The sequence below is a fragment of the Rattus norvegicus genome, chromosome 13 (genome assembly GCF_021556685.1).
Source record: "Rattus norvegicus strain SHRSP/BbbUtx chromosome 13, alternate assembly SHRSP_T2T, whole genome shotgun sequence".
In the NCBI taxonomy this organism is placed as follows: Eukaryota; Metazoa; Chordata; class Mammalia; order Rodentia; family Muridae; genus Rattus; species Rattus norvegicus.
The window spans coordinates 86,887,821-86,907,034 of record NC_141546.1 but is presented as its reverse complement, the minus strand read 5'-3'; the positions used below and the strand labels follow the sequence as shown (position 1 = coordinate 86,907,034).

The 19,214-nt window shown below is 43.0% G+C and overlaps 1 protein-coding gene and 1 long non-coding RNA gene across 17 annotated transcripts in view; one reads left to right on the top strand and one right to left on the bottom strand.

Moving 5' to 3' along the window:
- LOC103692288 (uncharacterized) overlaps positions 1-19,214 on the top strand; it is a 140,921-nt gene that overhangs the window by 68,394 nt on the left and 53,313 nt on the right. For 3 of the 14 annotated variants that reach the window (XR_015636168.1, XR_015636163.1, XR_015636170.1), the window contains one exon: positions 1,866-1,997. The exons of 6 other annotated variants lie outside the window; for them this stretch is intronic. This is a non-coding gene — a long non-coding RNA (uncharacterized LOC103692288). Of the gene's footprint in view, positions 1-1,865; positions 1,998-7,144; positions 9,655-19,214 lie in introns of those variants that run through there. 5 more of the 14 variants (XR_015636161.1, XR_015636177.1, XR_015636180.1 and 2 more) reach the window with 4 other exon arrangements.
- Positions 9,471-19,214, bottom strand: part of Slamf1 (signaling lymphocytic activation molecule family member 1) — a 35,296-nt gene continuing 25,552 nt past the window's right edge. For 2 of the 3 annotated variants that reach the window (XM_087581408.1, NM_001109078.1), the window contains 3 exons: positions 18,638-18,711; positions 12,450-12,545; positions 9,472-11,132 (listed from right to left, as the gene is read on the bottom strand). In XM_087581408.1, coding sequence (XP_087437534.1) covers positions 11,082-11,132; positions 12,450-12,545; positions 18,638-18,711 — 221 coding nt within the window. In that variant the 3' untranslated portion in view covers positions 9,472-11,081. Of the gene's footprint in view, positions 11,133-12,449; positions 12,546-18,637; positions 18,712-19,214 lie in introns of all 3 variants that reach the window. The other variant, XM_087581409.1, reaches the window with a different exon arrangement.

Below are 19,214 nucleotides of genomic sequence, written 5' to 3'. Positions count from 1 at the left end.
GAATGCTGCAGTCAGTGAGGGGTGGGCAGGTAACTATTTTATTTTCTTTAGATCTTTCCTTATTTTCTGTGATTTCAAGTGATCTTATAATTAGGGGACTGCCATGCAGTGGTTCTATTTCTGATTCTTTGGTTATTTCATTACATTTCTCTGCATTTCCATAGCAAGATCAAACATTGCACATAAAATAATCTTACCTTCTTAACTTCTAAAGTCTAAGTTGGATGTCCCTCCTATCTGTTTACCTAGGACCCCATACTAGCATTAAAGTGACTTCACATTGTAGCTTTGTATGAATGACCTGTCCAGCAGGTCCTGAAGAGGCGCTACCTGAGGGTCAAGGGGGGGAGAGAAGAAGAAGACCAAGCAAGGTTCTGTTGTCAAGGTCTTGTTTATTGAGAGGAATGTACAGCATTTAAAGCTCTGAAGCAGGAATTGAAGCAGGAACTGAAGCTTAGGGCGGGGGAGTACTGGGAAGTGCCCAAGGACATAAGGTAAATCTCTAAACTGCAAGATATTCTCCTTAGACAATGAGGCAACAGTCTTCCCGGGACAAGTTCTTTGAAAAGGTCAAGCCCTTCTCAGGGAAGGGCTCTAGCTTTGCTTAGTTTGGACATCCAGTCCCCGACATTATCAACGTCTGCTTCTATTTTCCAGTGAGCCCCAGAATACAATGTAGCAACTTTCTTGTAATACCTCACTTAGATATTTCATAACCATGTTTTGGTTAAGCAGCTGCAGATACAACAGTGGCCCCATAAGATTAGAGTAGGAGTGAAAAATTCTCAGCAACTCTGTAAATGCATCATTCACATATTCGCAGTGATCCGGGTGCACTTGAACCTACCACACTGTAAGTCCTATGGAACATATGCATGCTGGAGTAATCTTTCTGTGCACTGTATAGATGCCTTTGTATTATTCACATGTTGATTTCTGTACCAGCACGATTACAAGCCAGAGTTTGGTATTGCTTTCCTTTTGGCGACATCATACTTTGTAAATACTCCTTTCAATACCTTTTGATTGGTTTAATAAAGAACTGATGGCCTAGATGAAGGCAGGAAAGGACGGGGGGCTTCCGGGCAGAGAGATAGGAACTCTAGGAGACAGATGTGAAATATTCTCCAGCCAGATGTGGAGGAAGAACCAAGCACTCAGGAGGTAACAAGCCTCACGGCAGAATGTAGATTAGTATAAATGGACCAACTTAAGTATAAGAGCTATTTGGGAACAGCCTAAGTTAAGGCTGGGCTTTCTTAATTCATAAAAGGTCTCTGTGTCATTACTTAGGTGACTAGCAGGTCTGAGATAATCCAGCGATGCAGGCATATACAGCACACGATAGTTGATAGTAAGTGTGATGCTAGTTAATGTGCTTACTATACTATAACTCCTGGTTGCTGTTTTAGTGTTTCTGCCTTTCACTTGTTAAGCAGTTTTGCTATCAACCGTCAGGCAGTGCGCAGAGCACAGCAACAGCCATTCATCTGTCTGTGTCGTGTTTCTTGAGTGTATCGTTTGTTTTTTTCTCTCTTGTGTTTGATCTAATCCTACTATTTTGTTCAGTATGAAGTGAGGAGAAATAAGCTAAGACACACACACACATATTACACACACACATACACACACACGTATTACACACACACGTATTTTATACACACACACATATTACACACACACACACACACACACACACACACACACACACACACACCACATACCATTTAGGCTTGTGAGAGCATATTTTAAGGTGGTTGAACAATAGTGAAGTTGCCTAATTACACATTTCTAAGAACTTATCCTCGAATTCTGGGCCTCACACCACAGGCAGTGCCCTATCTTTTTTTTTTTCACTCATACAGAGGGAGAATAGAGGATGTGATACTGACACCTAGTGGGTAGAGCGCGAGGATGCTGTGAAGTGAGCAGAACAACACATCTGGACAAGCTCTTACCTACAGTGGGAACTTAGAAACCGTATGTCAAGTGAGTCAGTAAGTACTGGGATTCTTCAGTGAAATGACTGACTGCAGTTAACTATGCTTAGACCCTGTCATCAACCCATATTAGGCCTTCTTATCTGGGGGGATGTCCTCTCCCCTGGCTGTGTCTTGAGCTAAGGTGAACCTAGTTATAATTTCAGCAAGTACATGACTAAGTCCACAGCCTTCAGATGCAGGAGAGACAATGGTGGAACCATGGGGTCTTTTAAATGACGTTGTCACACTACTTCATATGGACAATGTGTAGGACTTGTTTTTATTTTGAACATCGATCTTTCTTTTTGCCTTCTTTCCTTCCTTCTTTCTTTTCTCCTTCCTTCCATCTTCCTTCTTTCCTTTTTTCTTCCTTCCTCCCTATACCTCTTTCCCTCCATCTCTTCTTTCTTTCTCTCTTTCTTTCTCTCTCTTTCTTTCTTTCTTTCTTTCTTTCTTTCTTTCTTTCTTTCTTTCTTTCTTTCTTTCTTTCTTTCTTTCCTGGTACCTGGGTGCTTTTAGTACTTTGAGAACCTTGGTAATACGGAAGGTGTGTGATGGTTATTCTTGATAACACCTTGACCACACCTGGAACTAAAATTCCCAGAGAGAGAGAGAGAGAGAGAGAGAGATAGAGAGAGAGAGAGAGAGAGAGAGAGAGAGAGAGAGAGAGAGAGCACACCTGTGAAGGAATTGTTTGCTTAGTTTGAAGCAGGAAAACCCACTTCTAATCTGGATCTTTGAGTTAGGAAGATGCACACGCACCCCTCTGATCCAGATGTTTCAAGCCAGAGAAAAGGCATGGCTTTAATCCAGATCTTGAAGAGGGAGCCTTTAATTGGGGCCACATCTTCTGCTAGAAACCTATAAAGGACGTGGCAGAAAGAAGCGTTTGCTCTTTGCCTGATTGCTCTCACCTTGCTAGTACACCATTCTTCTCTCCAGCAGCCCCAAAGCTCAAATTGCATAGCCCTCATTATAAATTTGGCTGAATTACAGCAAATATTCAAGTCCCAGCTTGGGAGTGTGTTAGTGGTTAAAGTAAGGGCATTAATTGGTACAGAACTGGGGCACTACTTGGTTAAGAATGAGAACTTGTAACTTGGGATGGGATATGCATGAGGATCCTAATGAAGCTGAGAGCTTTGAACCTTCAGACTCTCAAGGATTTATCTCACCTGAGGAAGCTGTACCCTCAGTTCCACACTTTGAAATCTTGCCATTTCCACCTTTGACTAGGGATATTAATCCTTCATTTTCTGCTAACCAGTGATGATGACTTTCTCTGAAGGCAATTCCAGGCTAGACAATACTGATGTCCTTGAGGGCCCACCAATAGTTGCCTTTAGTCCTATAGCCAGACTCAAGGCAAAGCATGCTCCTAGAGGGAAGAGAGAAAGTGTAATCCACAAGATTTACTGTACTACTAAAGAGCTTAATGAGTTTGCAATTCATTCAAACAGAAGTCTGGGGACTATGTGTGGGAATGGATTTTAAGGGTGTGGGATAACAATGGAAGGAGCCTAAAACGAGATCAGGCTGAGTTTATTCATCTGGGTCCTTGGAGAAGAGATTCTAGGGTTGTTTTTTTTTTTTGTTGTTGTTGTTTTGTTTTTGTTTTGTTGTTGTTGTTTCTTTTTTTTTTCCACAGCTGAGGACTGAACCCAGGGCCTTGCGCTTGTTAAGCAAGCGCTCTACCACTGAGTTAAATCTCCAACCCCAGATTCTAGGTTTAATATGGAATCTTGCATAGTTAAAAAGGAAAGGTGTCAGAATGTGGTTGAGTGGTTGACTGAAGCATTTGTCAAAGGATGGCCTCCTGAAAAGGAGTTGGGGATGTGTGATATCCCCTGGGTTAGGATTGATGAAAGGGGAAATTTTAATGCTAGAGTGAGTATGCAGTGTAAAACCTAATCCTTTCGGAGTGGGAAGGCCCAGAAGACGTGCCTTCCACTAATCCTATAAGATGCAAAATGGTGAGAATGGTGAAAGGGGCACCAGCACATGTGAAGAGCTTTGTTGTAGCGCTTTTCCTTGGACTGGACATTAGGGTTAGAGATGCTGCTACTCAGTTGGACAAATGAAACATAATGGGTTCACCTGGGCCCATGAGCTGTAGCTTTGTGGGGTTTCCCTATGATCAGTTGATTGAGAAAGGGAAGGCTAGGCCCAGTTGACTAATGATTCTAGATGCTATGCTGGCACCACCCAGAAGTGGGAAGCTGCAGCCTTAAAACCCCCTTTTGGGACAGCTCTGAGAGACACTGGTGAAGGGAAATCTTCACGGTAGGCAGAACTTCTGGCCCTACACATGATCCTACGTTTTGTTTGGAAGGAGAAATGGCCAGTTGTTCACTGGCTCGTGGTCTATAGCCAATGAATTAGTTGGATGGTCAGGAATCAGAATGATTGGAAAATTAGTGAGAAAGACATCTGGAGGGAGAAAGAAGTCTAAGGATGTGAAGATACTTTTGTTCCATGTAAATGCTCATGAAAGGATGATTTCAGCCAAAGAGAAGTTCAGTAAGCATGTCGACTGGATGACGCTTTCTGTGGACGGTCAGTCCCTTTCCCCAGCCATTCCTGCCATTGTCCAATGGGCCCATGAACAAAGGACCACGTGGCAGAGATGAGGTCATGCATGGGCTCAACAACAGACTTCCTAGACTGACCTGGATACAGCTGCTGCAGAGTGTTAGATTTGCTAACAGCAGAGACCAACACTGAGCCCCAGATACGGCGTCATTCCCTGGGGTGACCTGCCACTGACCTGGTGGCAGGTGGACTACATTGATCTACCTTCTCCATTAAAGGACACTGTCCTTACTGGAGTAGATACTTATTCTGGCTGTGAATTTGCCTTTCCTGAACATAATGGTTGTGCCCAAGCCACCATCCATGCACTTACAGAATGCCCTATCCACTGTCATGTACTCCACACAGTATTGCTTCTGACCAAGGAACTCCTTTCATAGTTAGAAAAGTACAGCAATGGGCCCACACTCATGGAATCTACTGGTCTCACCATGGTCCCTACTTGCCTGGAGGAGATGTCCTGATAGAAAGATGGAACGGCCTTTTGAAGACATGGTTGCAGCGCCAATTAGGTGGCAGCAGCCTAGAGGGCTGGACAAGCAGGATCCGCACAAGGTGGGATATGCTTTGCATCAGCATCCAATACATTGGGTCCAGGATTCACAGCGTGGAAAGTTTTACTCACTATCTCCCCCTGGTGACCCACTAGGAAAATTTTGCTTTCTGTTCCTGTGACTTTGACCTTAAGTTCTGCTAGCCTAGAAGTTTTGGTTCCAGAGGGAGGAACGCTCCTGCCAGGAATCACAACAAAATATTCCTTTAAACTGGAAGCTCAGACTTCTGCCTGGCCACTTTGGGCTTCTAATACCCTTAAACCAATAGGGTAAAAAAGGAATAGCAGTGTTATGAGGGGTGATTGATTTAGATTACCATGGAAAAAATTGGATTGCTTTTCTACAATGGAGGTAAGAAACATTTTATCTGGAGTACAGGGCATCCTTTAGGGAATTTCTAGGGGCTACTGTGTGTTGTGATTAAAGTCAATGGGAAACTACAACAGCCTAAGTAGGCAGGATGACAAAGGGTACAGACCCACCAGGAATGAAGGATGGGCCACCTCCCCAGGAAGAGTCAGGCCTGATGAGGTTCTTGCCAAGGATGGAAGAAATACAGAATGGGCAGTAGAAGAAGGTGCTATCGGTGCCAGCCAGGGCCACGTAATGCTGCAGAACCAGGATCGTAGTAGACGTGATTCTGTTGTATTTTGTTAAGAAAGCATTTGTATAGACATTTGTGCTTCTTTTCCTCACTTTCTTTATTATGCGGTCTAACATCAAGTAAGAGATGATTATCATATTTAAGTGTGAGATACTAAAAGAATGTCTCTCAAGGGACATTACCACTTTTCTAAATGTATAGTGTTTGTGGTTATGTGAGGGATAGTTACATCATGTTAGGTGTAGTTATGACCTATTTAAATATATAATATGTTTGGGACTGTGCATGTGATAGTTTTATTATGTTTAGGGATGATTATGCTCTGTTTATTGTCTTCATTTGAAAATTAATCATGACACTGAGATATAAATCTGTGTCAAGTCGACAAGGGGTGGACTTGGGATGACTATTTCTGGTTGTCAACTTGGCTATACCTAGAACTAAAACCCCAAGATGGTGGACACACCTGTGAGAGAATTTTTTTTACTTAATTTGAAGTAGAAAAATCTACTTCTAATCTTGGATCTTTGAGTTAGAAAAGCATACACACATGCACATATATGCATACGCACACATGTGTACACACACACACACACACACACACACACCTTTAATACTGATCTTGAGGAGGAAAGACATGCCTTTAATCTTTAACATGTATATGGAGACAAAGACAGAGAGAAATCTATTCTAAAAGTTTTGTTACTCTACAGAACCCTGTTTAGTTTATTAGAAACTAATTAAAGGTACAGGGGTCAGTGGGTCTCAATTAAATAATTTGCCCACTTGGCAAAATTTGGTGATACCTGGGAACACTGACTTTTTTTCATTGCTGGGGTTCAAATTTGGGGCCTCACAACATAGGCAGTTGCCCTACCTTCAGTTATAGAGAGGGAGGATAGAGGTTGTGCTAGTAGGAGTGAGTGGGTCTGTTCAATGAACAGAATAATCCATCGTGACAAAAATCTGCTCAGCTCCAAATGCCAGTCAAGAAGTCTGGCTCCAGATTTCTCTCTGAGGGGAATTTGAGGGAAGTTCAGCAAAGGGGATTACTGTGGCAAGGACAAAAATCAAAGACTCTTCAGACACAGTTCTGTTCCTGTAAGGAAGGTGGATCCCGGGTTTACTAGAGGAAGAGGCCCTGACTCACTCTTGTCCACTCTCTCGGGGAAGCAAAACCTCACAGCTCATCTCACCAAAGCAGCCACCTTAGATAAGGCTGCGGAGACATGGCTGTGGACCATATCCAGCCCCATTGCTATACTAAGAAATGGGAAACTGAAGCGAGCTTTTCTTGGCGGGTTGACTAAGTAGTATTTTATACGTACCCATAATCCTAGCAATTGGAAGGCTGAAGTAGGGGACTGGGCGTTCACCTGGGCTGAGAGAAAAACTCTGTTCTTGTTTAAAAGGAAGAAGAACCATGAATTTTAGGAGGAGAATGAGCTCCCAATGTCTTCCTAGCCAGCATGGGCACCCTGTAACCATCACACACTGGCTGGGATGCCTAAAGAATCAGAAGACTCCACCCAGGCACCAGAGCTTGTCTCTTAAAACTGAGAATGGATCTGTTCCTCCTGACTTCTGCAGAATTCAGAAAGGCTTGGTCAAAAGAAAACAACATTGGAAAGGCAACACGGGGAATTCTGACACTGTAGTCTCTTCTCCAATGCTGTCAGGCTGAGGGAAAGGTGAGCTTGACTCACTCAGGGCCTTTTGCGGGAAGACTGACGTACACAAGTGCAGTACTGGAAAGGTGGAAAGGGTTCTCCTCCATCTCCCTCAAAAACCAGGAGTGTGATTGCAGGAAACAACAACAACAGCAACAACAGCAGCAACAGCAACAACAAGGCTAAGTACTGTTGGATGGGTGACTGAAAATACTGCCTCTAACAGAGTTCTCATCATCAGTGAGGTTCGGAGCCTAGGGATTCAGGAAAGTTTGGGTATAGAATCTCTTTCTCTTTGGTTTCTGTATCTCCATCAAATAAAATTCAGCCACAAGAAAAACCCAAGTATTAGGAGCTGACCTTTAGAGCCATCTTAATTGCAGTAAATGAATGAGGCTTGTAGCTCCAGGCTGTAGACACGTCTGTTCTAAGTCGCTCTGTGGTTTTAAAACTAGACAGCTAGTCTTCCAGACACGATATAGTTGATGCACACATCATAGCAGCTATGCTTGTCTGCATCTTCATTAGAGTTACATAAAATCAAGTCAGTCAAAATTCTATCATGGTGAGAGTGAACTCTTGAAGCCCCATCCTTAGCTGATGAGTTGCCTACAGTTGAAGGCTGCTGAGGGAGGAGTTACTTTTCTTTAGAGAATGTGGCCACTGGTAGATTACCCTTGACCTAGTGGATGACCCCAAATGCATTCTCACATAGTAAGCACTAACTGGACTCAAGAGGGCTACCGATAAGAGTAACAATGATAAAGAAGGCATTGAGTCAGAATGTAAAGGGGTTGGTGAATTTCTAGGGGACATGTAGGAAGGCAGTTGGGGTGGATAAGATCAAAAAAGGTTGTACATATATAATCTTTTCAAAGAATTAAACAATTCTTTGTTCTAAAATTATACAAGGGCATGCAGTGAATATTTTTTGATCTTCCTGGCACCTGAGTTTGCTTCTCTTTGAGGAACTTTTTAATTTATAAAAAGTAGAGTTTACCAGCCAGTACAAAAGTAGAAACTTTCAGATAGCACATTTGTAACGTCCCCTAGAGATGTGAGATGTGGTTATATCATCTAGGGCTGGCCATTCTGAAGCATCAAACTTTGAATTAGAAGCTAGAGATGAAAAGGTGAAGGGGGAAGCCGTTATTTTGGTGGTTGAGAATGCAAAAATGACAAATACTATAATCATGTCACTAAGCACAGAAGAAGCAGTTGGCAGGAGTAAAGTCTATGCCTAATGTTATAGACAATGGTCACAAAACAGTGATACCCGGCATCATAGTTCTTAGGGTAGCTTTGCTATTTTTAGCCATGGGCTGTTCTTTCTTTAACCTCCTTACTTTCAGAGAAAGTGATGGCTATTCTTGGCTGACAACTTGACTACATCAGGAATGAACTACCTCCAGAAATGGAGAAAACCGGTGAGATTATTTTTGCTTGGGTGAGTCCACTTCTAGTTTGGACCTTTGAGGTAGGGAGACACACACCTTTGATCCAAATCTAAGATGGGGAGACACATCTTTGATCTGGATCCTGAGCCAGGAAGATACAACTCTAATCTGGCGCATACCTGCTGCAACCCTATGTAAGGACACAGAAGACCTTCTGCTGCAAGTCTCTATAAGGACATGGAAGAAGGAGCTTTTGCTCTTTGCCCTGTTGCCCTCACCTTGCTAACACATCCATTCCTTCACTGGCATTAGAGTCTACTTCTTTGGGATTCCAGCATCTACTGAAGACCAACTGAGACATACAACCTTGTGCAATGAGAAACTACTGGACTCTTGAAATTTCTGGTTACAGTCAGTCATTGTTGGATTAGCTTGACTGCAGCCAGTAAATTATTCTAGTAAATTCATACATATACATACATATGTATACATATGCATACATCTTCATATATATGAGGATATTTATCATATCCAATATATTAATATTCATTCTATAAGTCGTTACTCTAGACAACCCTAACGAAGAAGGTTTTTCAGAATATCCTAGTAGTTATTTGAATCGAATGACATATTTTCAATAAGTTTCTTTCTTACATAAAAAATCCAAAGCTAGCTTTTGTTGATTATAATTAGAAATACTTTGATATAAGTTAGTAACACAACATAGGATACATGGAGCAACAAGACTTCACTGTAAATTATCTAAATACAGAAAGGTACAGGGTAATGGGCCATCAGAGTTTTGAGCTGGGCAGTTGATGTTCTTTGTTATGCAATGATACAATGGGGTTTTTTTATATGCATGTGTATGTGTATCACTATGTGCGTGTGGAGGGGAGTGTCTTCCTCTGTCATTCTCAGGGGGACTTGACATTTATGCCAGGCTGGGAAGGCTAAGGAGCAAGGTCTCAGGACCTGTCTATCTCTGTGTTACAGGTACACTCAGCCACACCCATCTTTTTTTGCACGGACACTAGGAGTTTGCACCCAGCTCTTCATGTTTGCAAAGCAAGTGCTATTATCCACTTAGTAACCATCTCCACAATGGTTATTTTTAAAGTATTTGCCAAAGTTGTGCAAGAAGGACAATAAATGGGAAGATGGCCTCTCTGAGGATAGACAGCATGAAGAAAATAGGACTTTACGTAGTACTTTTCTACCCACAACCTGTTATTGAAGAGACTGAACATCTAATCATTTGGAACTGTTCAATCAAAATAATTTAATGTTTCACTTGTGGTTTAATTTACTACTACACAGAGGTACGCAGTGAGATAGGAAGCAGGCGGTGGACCTGCAGTTCCACAGGAGGCCTGTGTTATAAAATGGCCTCAGAGCCAATGGAGAGAGAATCTTGAGGATTCAGAGTTTTGCTCAAGGGAGAGCAAATTCAACCAGAGAACTTAAATTCAAAAGTTCTTTGAAGAAGTGAAAAAACCTCCCTGGGACAAGTTCCTCTGAGTATCCCAGGCAACTTTACAAGAGCATGACCAAACATGGTTGCTTTGGTTTAAGCAGAATGCTGCTTGCTGACAACCACAACTGGAAGAACCGTAGATGGATTCCATTCTGTTGTCTGAAGCTTAAGAGGCTCCAAAATCATCTTCAAGTCTACTGAGTTTTACCAGCTTGCATTTTGCAGATAAAATATCGGTTCTTTTATAGAATGATCTCAGACAACAAAGACTTCATTCTTTATGTTTTCTTCCCTCTTTATCTAGAGGGCGAGAGAGAAACTGAGGCACAGAGCCCTTGGTCTTGAGGTGATCAGGATCAGCTTCCAGAGTAAAGTAGCGAGAGTCAAAATGAAAACATCTCCAGTCCTTGTACCTTGTGCTCAGCCATCTGAGATAGTCTATGTCCTTGTTTGTTGTTGTTGTTGTTATTGTTGTTGTTGTTGTTGTCGTCGTCGTCGTCTTTGGGTTCTGTTATTGAACCAGGCAAAGAGTGAGATGCCTGAACTCACGTTATGCATTTTAACTGATGGAATGCCATATGAGGAATCTCCGTGCCAGCTGCAGAGCAGGCTACATGCCCCAGAAGCCTCACTTCCCCATCGACTTCGCAGGCATGCCTGTGCAGATCCATTACCAGGGAACTGATTGGAGAAGGGTACAGATGTGCAGTATCTGCCACAGAGAACTTGGGACCCGGAGCCCAGTTCAGTGTGGATTTCCATTCTTCTATCCTCCTTCAAAAAGTCCTTCCACTGGGTCTATGGGTCAGCTCTCTGGCAGTGTCACACTGGCATAAACTGTGGTGGGGTTTGGTTCCTGTGGGCAAAGAAGACGCTCATTGGTGAAGGGATAGAGAGAAGTTTCACAGGCAAGGAACAAAGCAGCATTCCCTGGGGAAAGGAAAGGCTTGGAGTTCATGCATTATGCTTACAGTCTGCCACTGTCTGGACATGGCTAGAGCCAGCATTTGGGTCCCCATGAGCATATCTGCAAATGCGGTCCTATCTCTCTTCCAGGCATAAGTGTGCCATCAGAGAAATGAGAGAGATTTGTCCCTAGTTATCTGAAGACTTGCATTGCCCTCCCTCCCCTCCCCTCCTTCTCCTCCTCCCCCACCCTCTCTTCTTCCCTCCCCTTCCCTCCTTCTCCTCCTCTGGAAGAAACTCTCTTAAATCAGGACCTCTGTTATGCCATGGTATGCTGTGCCATCCCCACAGCAACAGACTGAATCCTCTGAAACCGTAAGCCAAAACAAAACCCCCTTAACGTCATTCTCTTATGTACTTTGGTCATAGTAATACAGAACTAGTTAATAGACTTCCCGTAGGGCAAGGAGAGTCAAAGAAAAAAGACAAGCAAGTTCACACCATGGCAGATAGGAAACACCAAAGCAGGATAGCAAAAGAAACCATACCAACATCTATCCTGTTTCGAAGACACACCAGGGGTAGGTCTCTTTCTCCAACAAGGCCCCACCTCCTATCTTTTCCACCTTTTAACACTATGATTGCATTATGAGGCTATCATAGATCAGGAACCTGTTGATCAGGTCAGAACCCTCACCGTCTATTGCCCCTGGAAACACCCTCAGAGACACACCCAACAGTAGGCTTTACCAACTTCTCGGGAACCTCTTAATCCAATCAAGCTTGACAACCAGCACTAACCATCACTGAGTTCTTCAACAATTCTTTTCTCCCTCTCCATTTTCCTTTACTCCCACTTATGGTCAGCCTGGGGTATAGTTTGGAACAGTAAAGAAAGGGTCTAGATTACTGAGTTTTTATAGGGGCTAGTAAAATCCTGATGTAGAGAAGTGGTACCCGTTCATCACTTTCAACAAGTATGCCAGGTCTTTTAGATGTGGTCCTTGAATGACTCTTAGAGAGATACTAGCCAGTAGATAGGGACCCATAGCTCGTGAGTCGGGAATGGAGGGTTTTGTGTAAGTCCTCACTAGTCCTGGCTGCAGTTGCTCCTTGCGTGATCTAGATCACTCTCCTAGTCCACCACTCACTGATCTGTTTCATTTCATCTCTACTCAAAAATAAAATAAAATAATAAAGTCCTTCTTCCCCTTCTTCTCTGACTCCTATCAGGCATTCAGTGAGGAAAGGTAGAGAGGTGTGTCACCTGGACAGATTCTGGGACAGGCTCTGTGGCAGCCACATAAATGGTCGTGCAGGGGTCCTGATCTGTCAGGGCATCATGAAGTTCCTTCTCTAGAGGCTACGAAAGAAGCAAATAAAACATGTTAGTTGAGCAAAAGCTGGGTCCTATCCAACTTGCCCCACAGAAAAGCAGTTCAAGTTCAAAAGCTCCTTAGCCATTTGCTCTAACTTCCTGCCTGGTGAGATTTACTCCCAAACTTTCCTGGAGCTCACTGCAGCCACTCCCTGAGTTATATCTCAGGGCTTACAACCTCCCAAGGCAACTCCATCCCTTGTCAGTGATTCAAAAAAAGTCTACCGAAATTGCCATACATTTGGAGTCTGGAGAAAAAAAACTAATGTGATGAAGAATTTCTGTCTAGGGATGCAATGGGAAAGGAGCCCATAAAAGCAGCTTATTAGCCAACTTTTTTTTTGTTGTTGTTCTTTTTTTTTTGGAGCTGGGGACCGAACCCAGGGCCTTGTGCTTGCTAGGCAAGTGCTCTACCACTGAGCTAAATCCCCAACCCCATTAGCCAACTTTTATTCTCCAATGCAACCCTTGTTTCTCTTCTCGGTTGGGAGAATTTTAGTGTGACCAGACCTAAATGTAGAAGTAAACGGCTTTAGGAAATAACTCACACTTTCTGCATTCCATTGGGAAAGTTTACAAAGAAGAGTCTGATAAAAATCACCCGGAGTTTGTACCGGAACTATGTTGATGAATTCCCCTTTAGGATTTGTATCTAGGCATAAGGAGAACTTTAAACACAATTTTAGCAATGTGAGCAGATCTTTGTTTCTCCTGTCTTAAGTTGGGGTCGCTGACTTTCAGGAATTGGAACGACATCAGGCGTTTATTTCTGCATATTCTTTGTGAATGGAAACCCTTGTAGTGACTGTACAAGGAGGAGCCCTGAGAAGCTTTGGAACTGTTCCTACCGGATGAGCCAGAGCGGTTTAGTTTTCTATGTTCTTATGTTCTGGTTTTGTTTTTACTGTGTAGTCTTGGCTAGACTGGAACTCAATATGTAGATCAGGCTGGCCTCAGACTCATAGAGGTCCACCTGCCTCAGCCTTCTGGGATTAAAGCCATGCACCATGAAACCTGGCTGTCTTATGGTCTTTATAGAGATATCATACAGTGATTATGATGAAAAGAAAAATGCTAGCTTTTGGATAATTCTGTTGTCATCTTTATAATGATGTAAGCATGATAAACATAAATGAAAGGAATTATAAGGATGTGAGTCTGTACATATTGATATATAAAATAATAATGACGTCTTGTATATTTAAAAACGTGTAAATTAAAAACAATAAAATAGAATATAAATCAAGATGCAAAATTAAAGTATAGTTAAAATATTGTGCTGGAGGATAATAATAGGAACAAATGTGTGTTAAGAAGTCAGGGATGTATTTTATAATCTCTGGGGTATCCACTAAAAATAGAGAAAATAGTTGTTTAATTACTAATGCAACAGAGAATAAAGTGGAATAATGAAAATACAATTTAAAAAGATCCTTTATCAAAGAAACTCCAATCTCAGAGACGCTCACCAATAAGCCCTGCCAAATATATAAAGAGAGAAATGTGGTAAATCCCAGCCGAACATTTCTAGACAATTACAGGGAAAAATGCATCTGTTGGTGAGCTCACTTACGGCCCCAAAAGATATGCACCACCAGAGTCAGGGTGTGTGCCCCTGTGTGGGATTAAGGCCTCCTCAGGTGCAGATAAGGGCAGAGCATCAAGGTGAGGTCACTGGAGCCTCCCTCCACCTAGGGTGTGACGTCCTAAGAGTTGGAAGGGAGAAGGCAGAGGCACAGACAGGAAAGTTACGTGGAGATGGAAATTGTGGGGCAACCACAAACCAACCGAAGCTGAAGGACGCCTGGCACCATCAGATCACACTGAGGTAACTGAGTCTCTCAACAGACACCAGAGGGCTGTGGCCCTGCCAAGATGTCAGTTTCATTTTGGATCTGTGGTCTCCAAAACTGGTGTAAACAAAATTCTGGTTGTTTAAACCATGGGGTTTGTCATGATTGGCTTCAGCAGCTTGAGGGAAAGAATAGTCAAGCCTCAACCTTTTGTAAGGTTAGCATAATTGTGATATCAAATCTCACAAAGTCATTGTGAGGAAGGAAGATGATAGGCCAGTTTCACCCAGAAACTAACTGGGGAGAGGGGAAAACAAACTGTTAATAAAGCAACAGGGAAATAAAATTCCTGTTTGTTTAGTTTTTTTAAAGGACCAAACTAAATTTGTTCTACTCCAGAGTGCAAAATACGTTTGGCTCCTACAGTGGGCAGACCAATGAGGAGAAAATAACCAGAAAGTTAGAGCAACAGACACAAGAAGAGTGTTGGTAAAATAGACCATCAGCTTGTGATACTCTCTCTCTCTCTCTCTCTCTCTCTCTCTCTCTCTCTCTCCCTCCCCCCTTCCAACATTGGATTTAAAGCCAGGGCTTCATGAATGCTCATTACTTTTTTTTAATTGGAGATTTTTAATTTATATTTCAAATGTTATTCCTTTTCCCAGTTTCTCGACCATAAACCCCCTATCCCATTCCCCTCCCCTTCTTTTATGTAGATGTTCCCCCTCCCCATACACTCCCCTTCCTGCCTCCCCACTCCGACATTCCCCTACACTGGGGGGTCCAGCCTTGGCAGGACCAAGGGCTTTTCCTTTCATTGGTGCCCAACAAAGCCATCCTCTGCTACACTTGAAGCTGGAGCCATGGACTTGTCCATGTGTACTCTTTGGATGGTGGTTTAGTCCCTGGGAGCCCTGGTTGGTTGGTATTGTTGTTCTTGGGGTTACAAACCTCTTCAACTCCTTCAAACCTTTCTCTAACTCCTCTAATGGGAACCCCGTTCTCAGTTCAATGGTTGGCTGCTAGCATTTGCCTCTGTATTTGTCATGCTCTGGCTGGGATGCTCAGTACTTTATCACGGAGTTATATCTCTAGTCCCAGATAATATTCTCTTTTTTCATTTAATGTTTGAGACAGGTAGGTAGCCTATGTTGGCTTGAAACTTTTTACATAGTCCAGGCTAGCCTCAAATTTGCCACAATCTTGCCGTCACCTCCCAAGTGCTAAGATTATAGGCTGTTGTGCTTAGCCTGCCAATATATGTTTTTGATTTATCTTATTTTTAAGTATCAGTGGGGATGGGGGGATAGATGAGACCAACTATGAAGAGGTACATGCACACAAAAGCCTGCAGAGGCTCGAACAGGGCATTGCATGCTCTGGAGCTGGTGCTACAAGTGGATGTAAGCTGCCAGACTGGGAACTGAACCCAGGTCCTCTACAACAAGCAGTGTATACTCTTAACCCTTGAGTAATAGGCCTCAATAATATTTTTATTGTGGAAAAGGGCTTACTAGAAAAACTTCTGCAAAGTGCACACTGAAGGATGAAAGCTTTCCTTTAAAGCTTGGAACCTCATGAGACTGTCCGTGTTACTGGTTCTGGTCACTGCCATGTGGGAAATCTCGGCCGGGGAAAATCAAGGAAGAAGGGATGAGGAGAAGAAGGGAGAGAATTCAAGATGGAGACGACAGAGCAGGATGATCCAGATCCAGGTGGACTAAGTCAATTTTATCTTGTTTAGGTGGGCGGGTTCTATCTTTATTAATTGGCAGTGAATTTATTCTGTGGATGTATTATAGATTGAGAATTTACCATGCCAATCTAATTGCTAAATTACCAGTTTCTGGAACTTTGATTTACCTGGCCAAAGAGAACACTGTGTGAAAGAAATGACTGAGAGGCAGTTGGAGCGTGCAGATCTGGTTCTGTTGCCCTCGGAGTGAGAACGGGCAAGGGCCTGCAGAACAAGGGGTGTGTGTGTGTGTGTGTGTGTGTGTGTGTGTGTGTTTGTGTATGAAGGTAACTACCGCCTAGGGGACTTCATGGAGAGGGTGGCTAAAAGGGAGACAGCCGGGAGAGGTCGGCTTGCGGACCAAGTGGCAGAGCAGCAGCCGGAGTGAGCAGATCTGGCTCATGGGAACTGGTAGAAAAGCATTCCTTTCTAATTTTTACCACTACAGCATGTAAACTATTAAAACTCATTTATTAGAAAAGTAAATTGACCCTCCCTCTGAAGAACAAGTTGGTCTTAACCAGCCAATTGGGGAATCCAAATACTCTCGTCATTCAGCAAATTTACTTGTAGGTGTTTGCCCATCAAATATGTACACATGTTCCTATTAATTTCACAACTATAATTTTCATAACGACCTCAAGCTGGAAACAACTTAGATGCTCATTAATAGTTAACTGGAGAAACATATTTTAAAACAGTACATTAATACATTGATAGCTGATAAACCAACAAGACTTCAAGAACATGCATGAATTTTGTATCCAGATGCAAGAAAAAATACTATTGGATTATAATTTTATAATGGTCAAGAAAAGAAAAAATAATTCATATTTCTAGAAGGAAGGATTGTGGTTATCTCTGGGGAGGAGACTGGTGGCTGTGGTGCAGAGGTGTTCTGAAGGGAATGGCCGTGTGGGTGGTGCTTTATGGCTAGAAGACTCAAACTGAAAGATAATTTCTTCTCAAGTAGGTCAGTAGGTTTGATGCAATCTTACTTTTATTGTTTTTTTTAATACTTGAGAAGCTGATTTTGAGAGACATACTCAGCTAAGTGTACAGTTAGGTGAGAGAGTACTGTTGGGTTTCTCATGGTTTTAAATGGAGGTTTGTCCTTAATAGGTGTCTGTGGGTGGTGTAATAAACCCAACAGATCATGCACAGGCAGTGGAAAGAAGCTTGCCCAGGACTGTCTTCTGGGCCTCAGAAATTTATTTATTGTATTACTATACAATTGTCTTTACTTTCATGGCTTTTACTCAAGAATATGCTCCCACCATATCATAAATGGACAGACTGTGGTTAAAACCCCCCCATCCCCCCCAAATTAGCATGTCTAGAAAACGACGGGTTCTAACGAGGTTAACAAGGTAAACTCCCCATCTCTCACTGCTGACATATCTGTTCCCTGAGTCCAGCATGTCTCACAGTTTCTCGGCACATCACTCCCTGCTTAGTTCAGTGGTCATGTTACCTCAGGGTTTCCCCATCTTCCTCATTCGACATGTTGTCATCTTTCATTTGAACCCTCTCTGACCAGAATTATCAGGATGCTCCCTTTCTGGTACTGACTGTCCTCATCAAATAAAGATGCCTTTATTTGGAGCAGGCCAGTGTGCTCCACAACAGCTTTGCCATATGTCTCCCTCTTTCTCCAAGAGAAAGAAGTTTGACAACTTCTAGGAGCTCTCAACCTAAAAGACCACAGCTGGGAAGCATCCAATGTCATCTGCTTACAACTTCATCTCATTACTACAAAAAAAAAAAAAAAAAAAGCAGGATTGCCCAGTGTTTTCTGTGATTTCAAACACTACAGGGGCCCAGTGACACTGGGGGAGCTCTTGTTCTTGACTTTTCTGCTTTCCCAAGTTCGCCTACTCTAGATCCCTCCAGGATCATGGATGTGCGCAAGGCAGCCTATCAGAAATCCCGTGGAACATGTGGCCCATACATATACAGCCACCCAATTAGACAAGATGGATGAAGCAAAGAAGTGCAGACCGACAGGAGCCGGATGTAGAGCTCTCCTGAGAGACACAGCCAGAATACAGCAAATACAGAGGCGAATGCCAGCAGCAAACCACTGAACTGAGAACAGGACCCCCGTTGAAGGAATCAGAGAAAGAACTGGAAGAGCTTGAAGGGGCTTGAGACCCCTTATGAACAACAATGCCAAGCAACCAGAGCTTCCAGGGACTAAGCCACTACCTAAAGACTATACATGGACTGACCCTGGACTCTGATCTCATAGGTAGCAATGAATATCCTAGTAAGAGCACCAGTGGAAGGGGAAGCCCTGGGTCCTGCTAAGACTGAACCCCCAGTGAACTAGATTGTTGTGGGGAGGGTGGCAATGGGGGGAGGATGGGGAGGGGAACACCCATAAAGAAGGGGAGGGGGAGGCATTAGGGGGATGTTTGACCGGAAACTGGGAAAGGGAAAATGTAAATAAGAAATACTCAAGTTAATAAAAAAAATAAAATAAAATAAAAAAAAGAAATCCCGTGGAAAATATGACAGACACCCCCCAGGAAGAGCATAGAACTTACCCCTGATTTCTGTACTTGGGCATAGATAGTAAGGCTTTTTTCTTCTACAGGTGGCTGGCAGTGATTTGGTTTACCTGGAGAGAAAAAAATACAGTGGTTACCATCCTCTAGTCCTCACTGTGAGCCCTCAGCTCAGTTTTGTCTGGCCTTTCCTCTCCATGGTATAGTCACCTCCCCCAGCACGGCCATAGGAATGAGGCACTAGTTCCCAGCCTCTACTTGTTCATTCACAGCATTAGATTGGTTGCTTCATCTCTCTAGACCTGTGTCCCTTCCTAGCAAATGGAATCTGAAGTGCCTGTTTCATAGGATTACTGTAGAAATCGGATAAGATGACAATTGCAAAGCACCTACACCAGTTACTCTAGCACATAGCAAATGTCCAATACGGGCTGAGCATTTTCTTCTCAACATCTCAGACCCTCTCTCTCTTCCTCCTCCTTCCTCTTCTTCCTTCTTCTCTTCTATCCCGTTCCTTGCCAAAACATGCCCTCATTCCATAGCCCAAGCTGCCCTCCATCCCAAAATGCTCCTCGCCTCGGCCTCCCAAGTGCCGGGAATGGAGCAGATGTTGTGA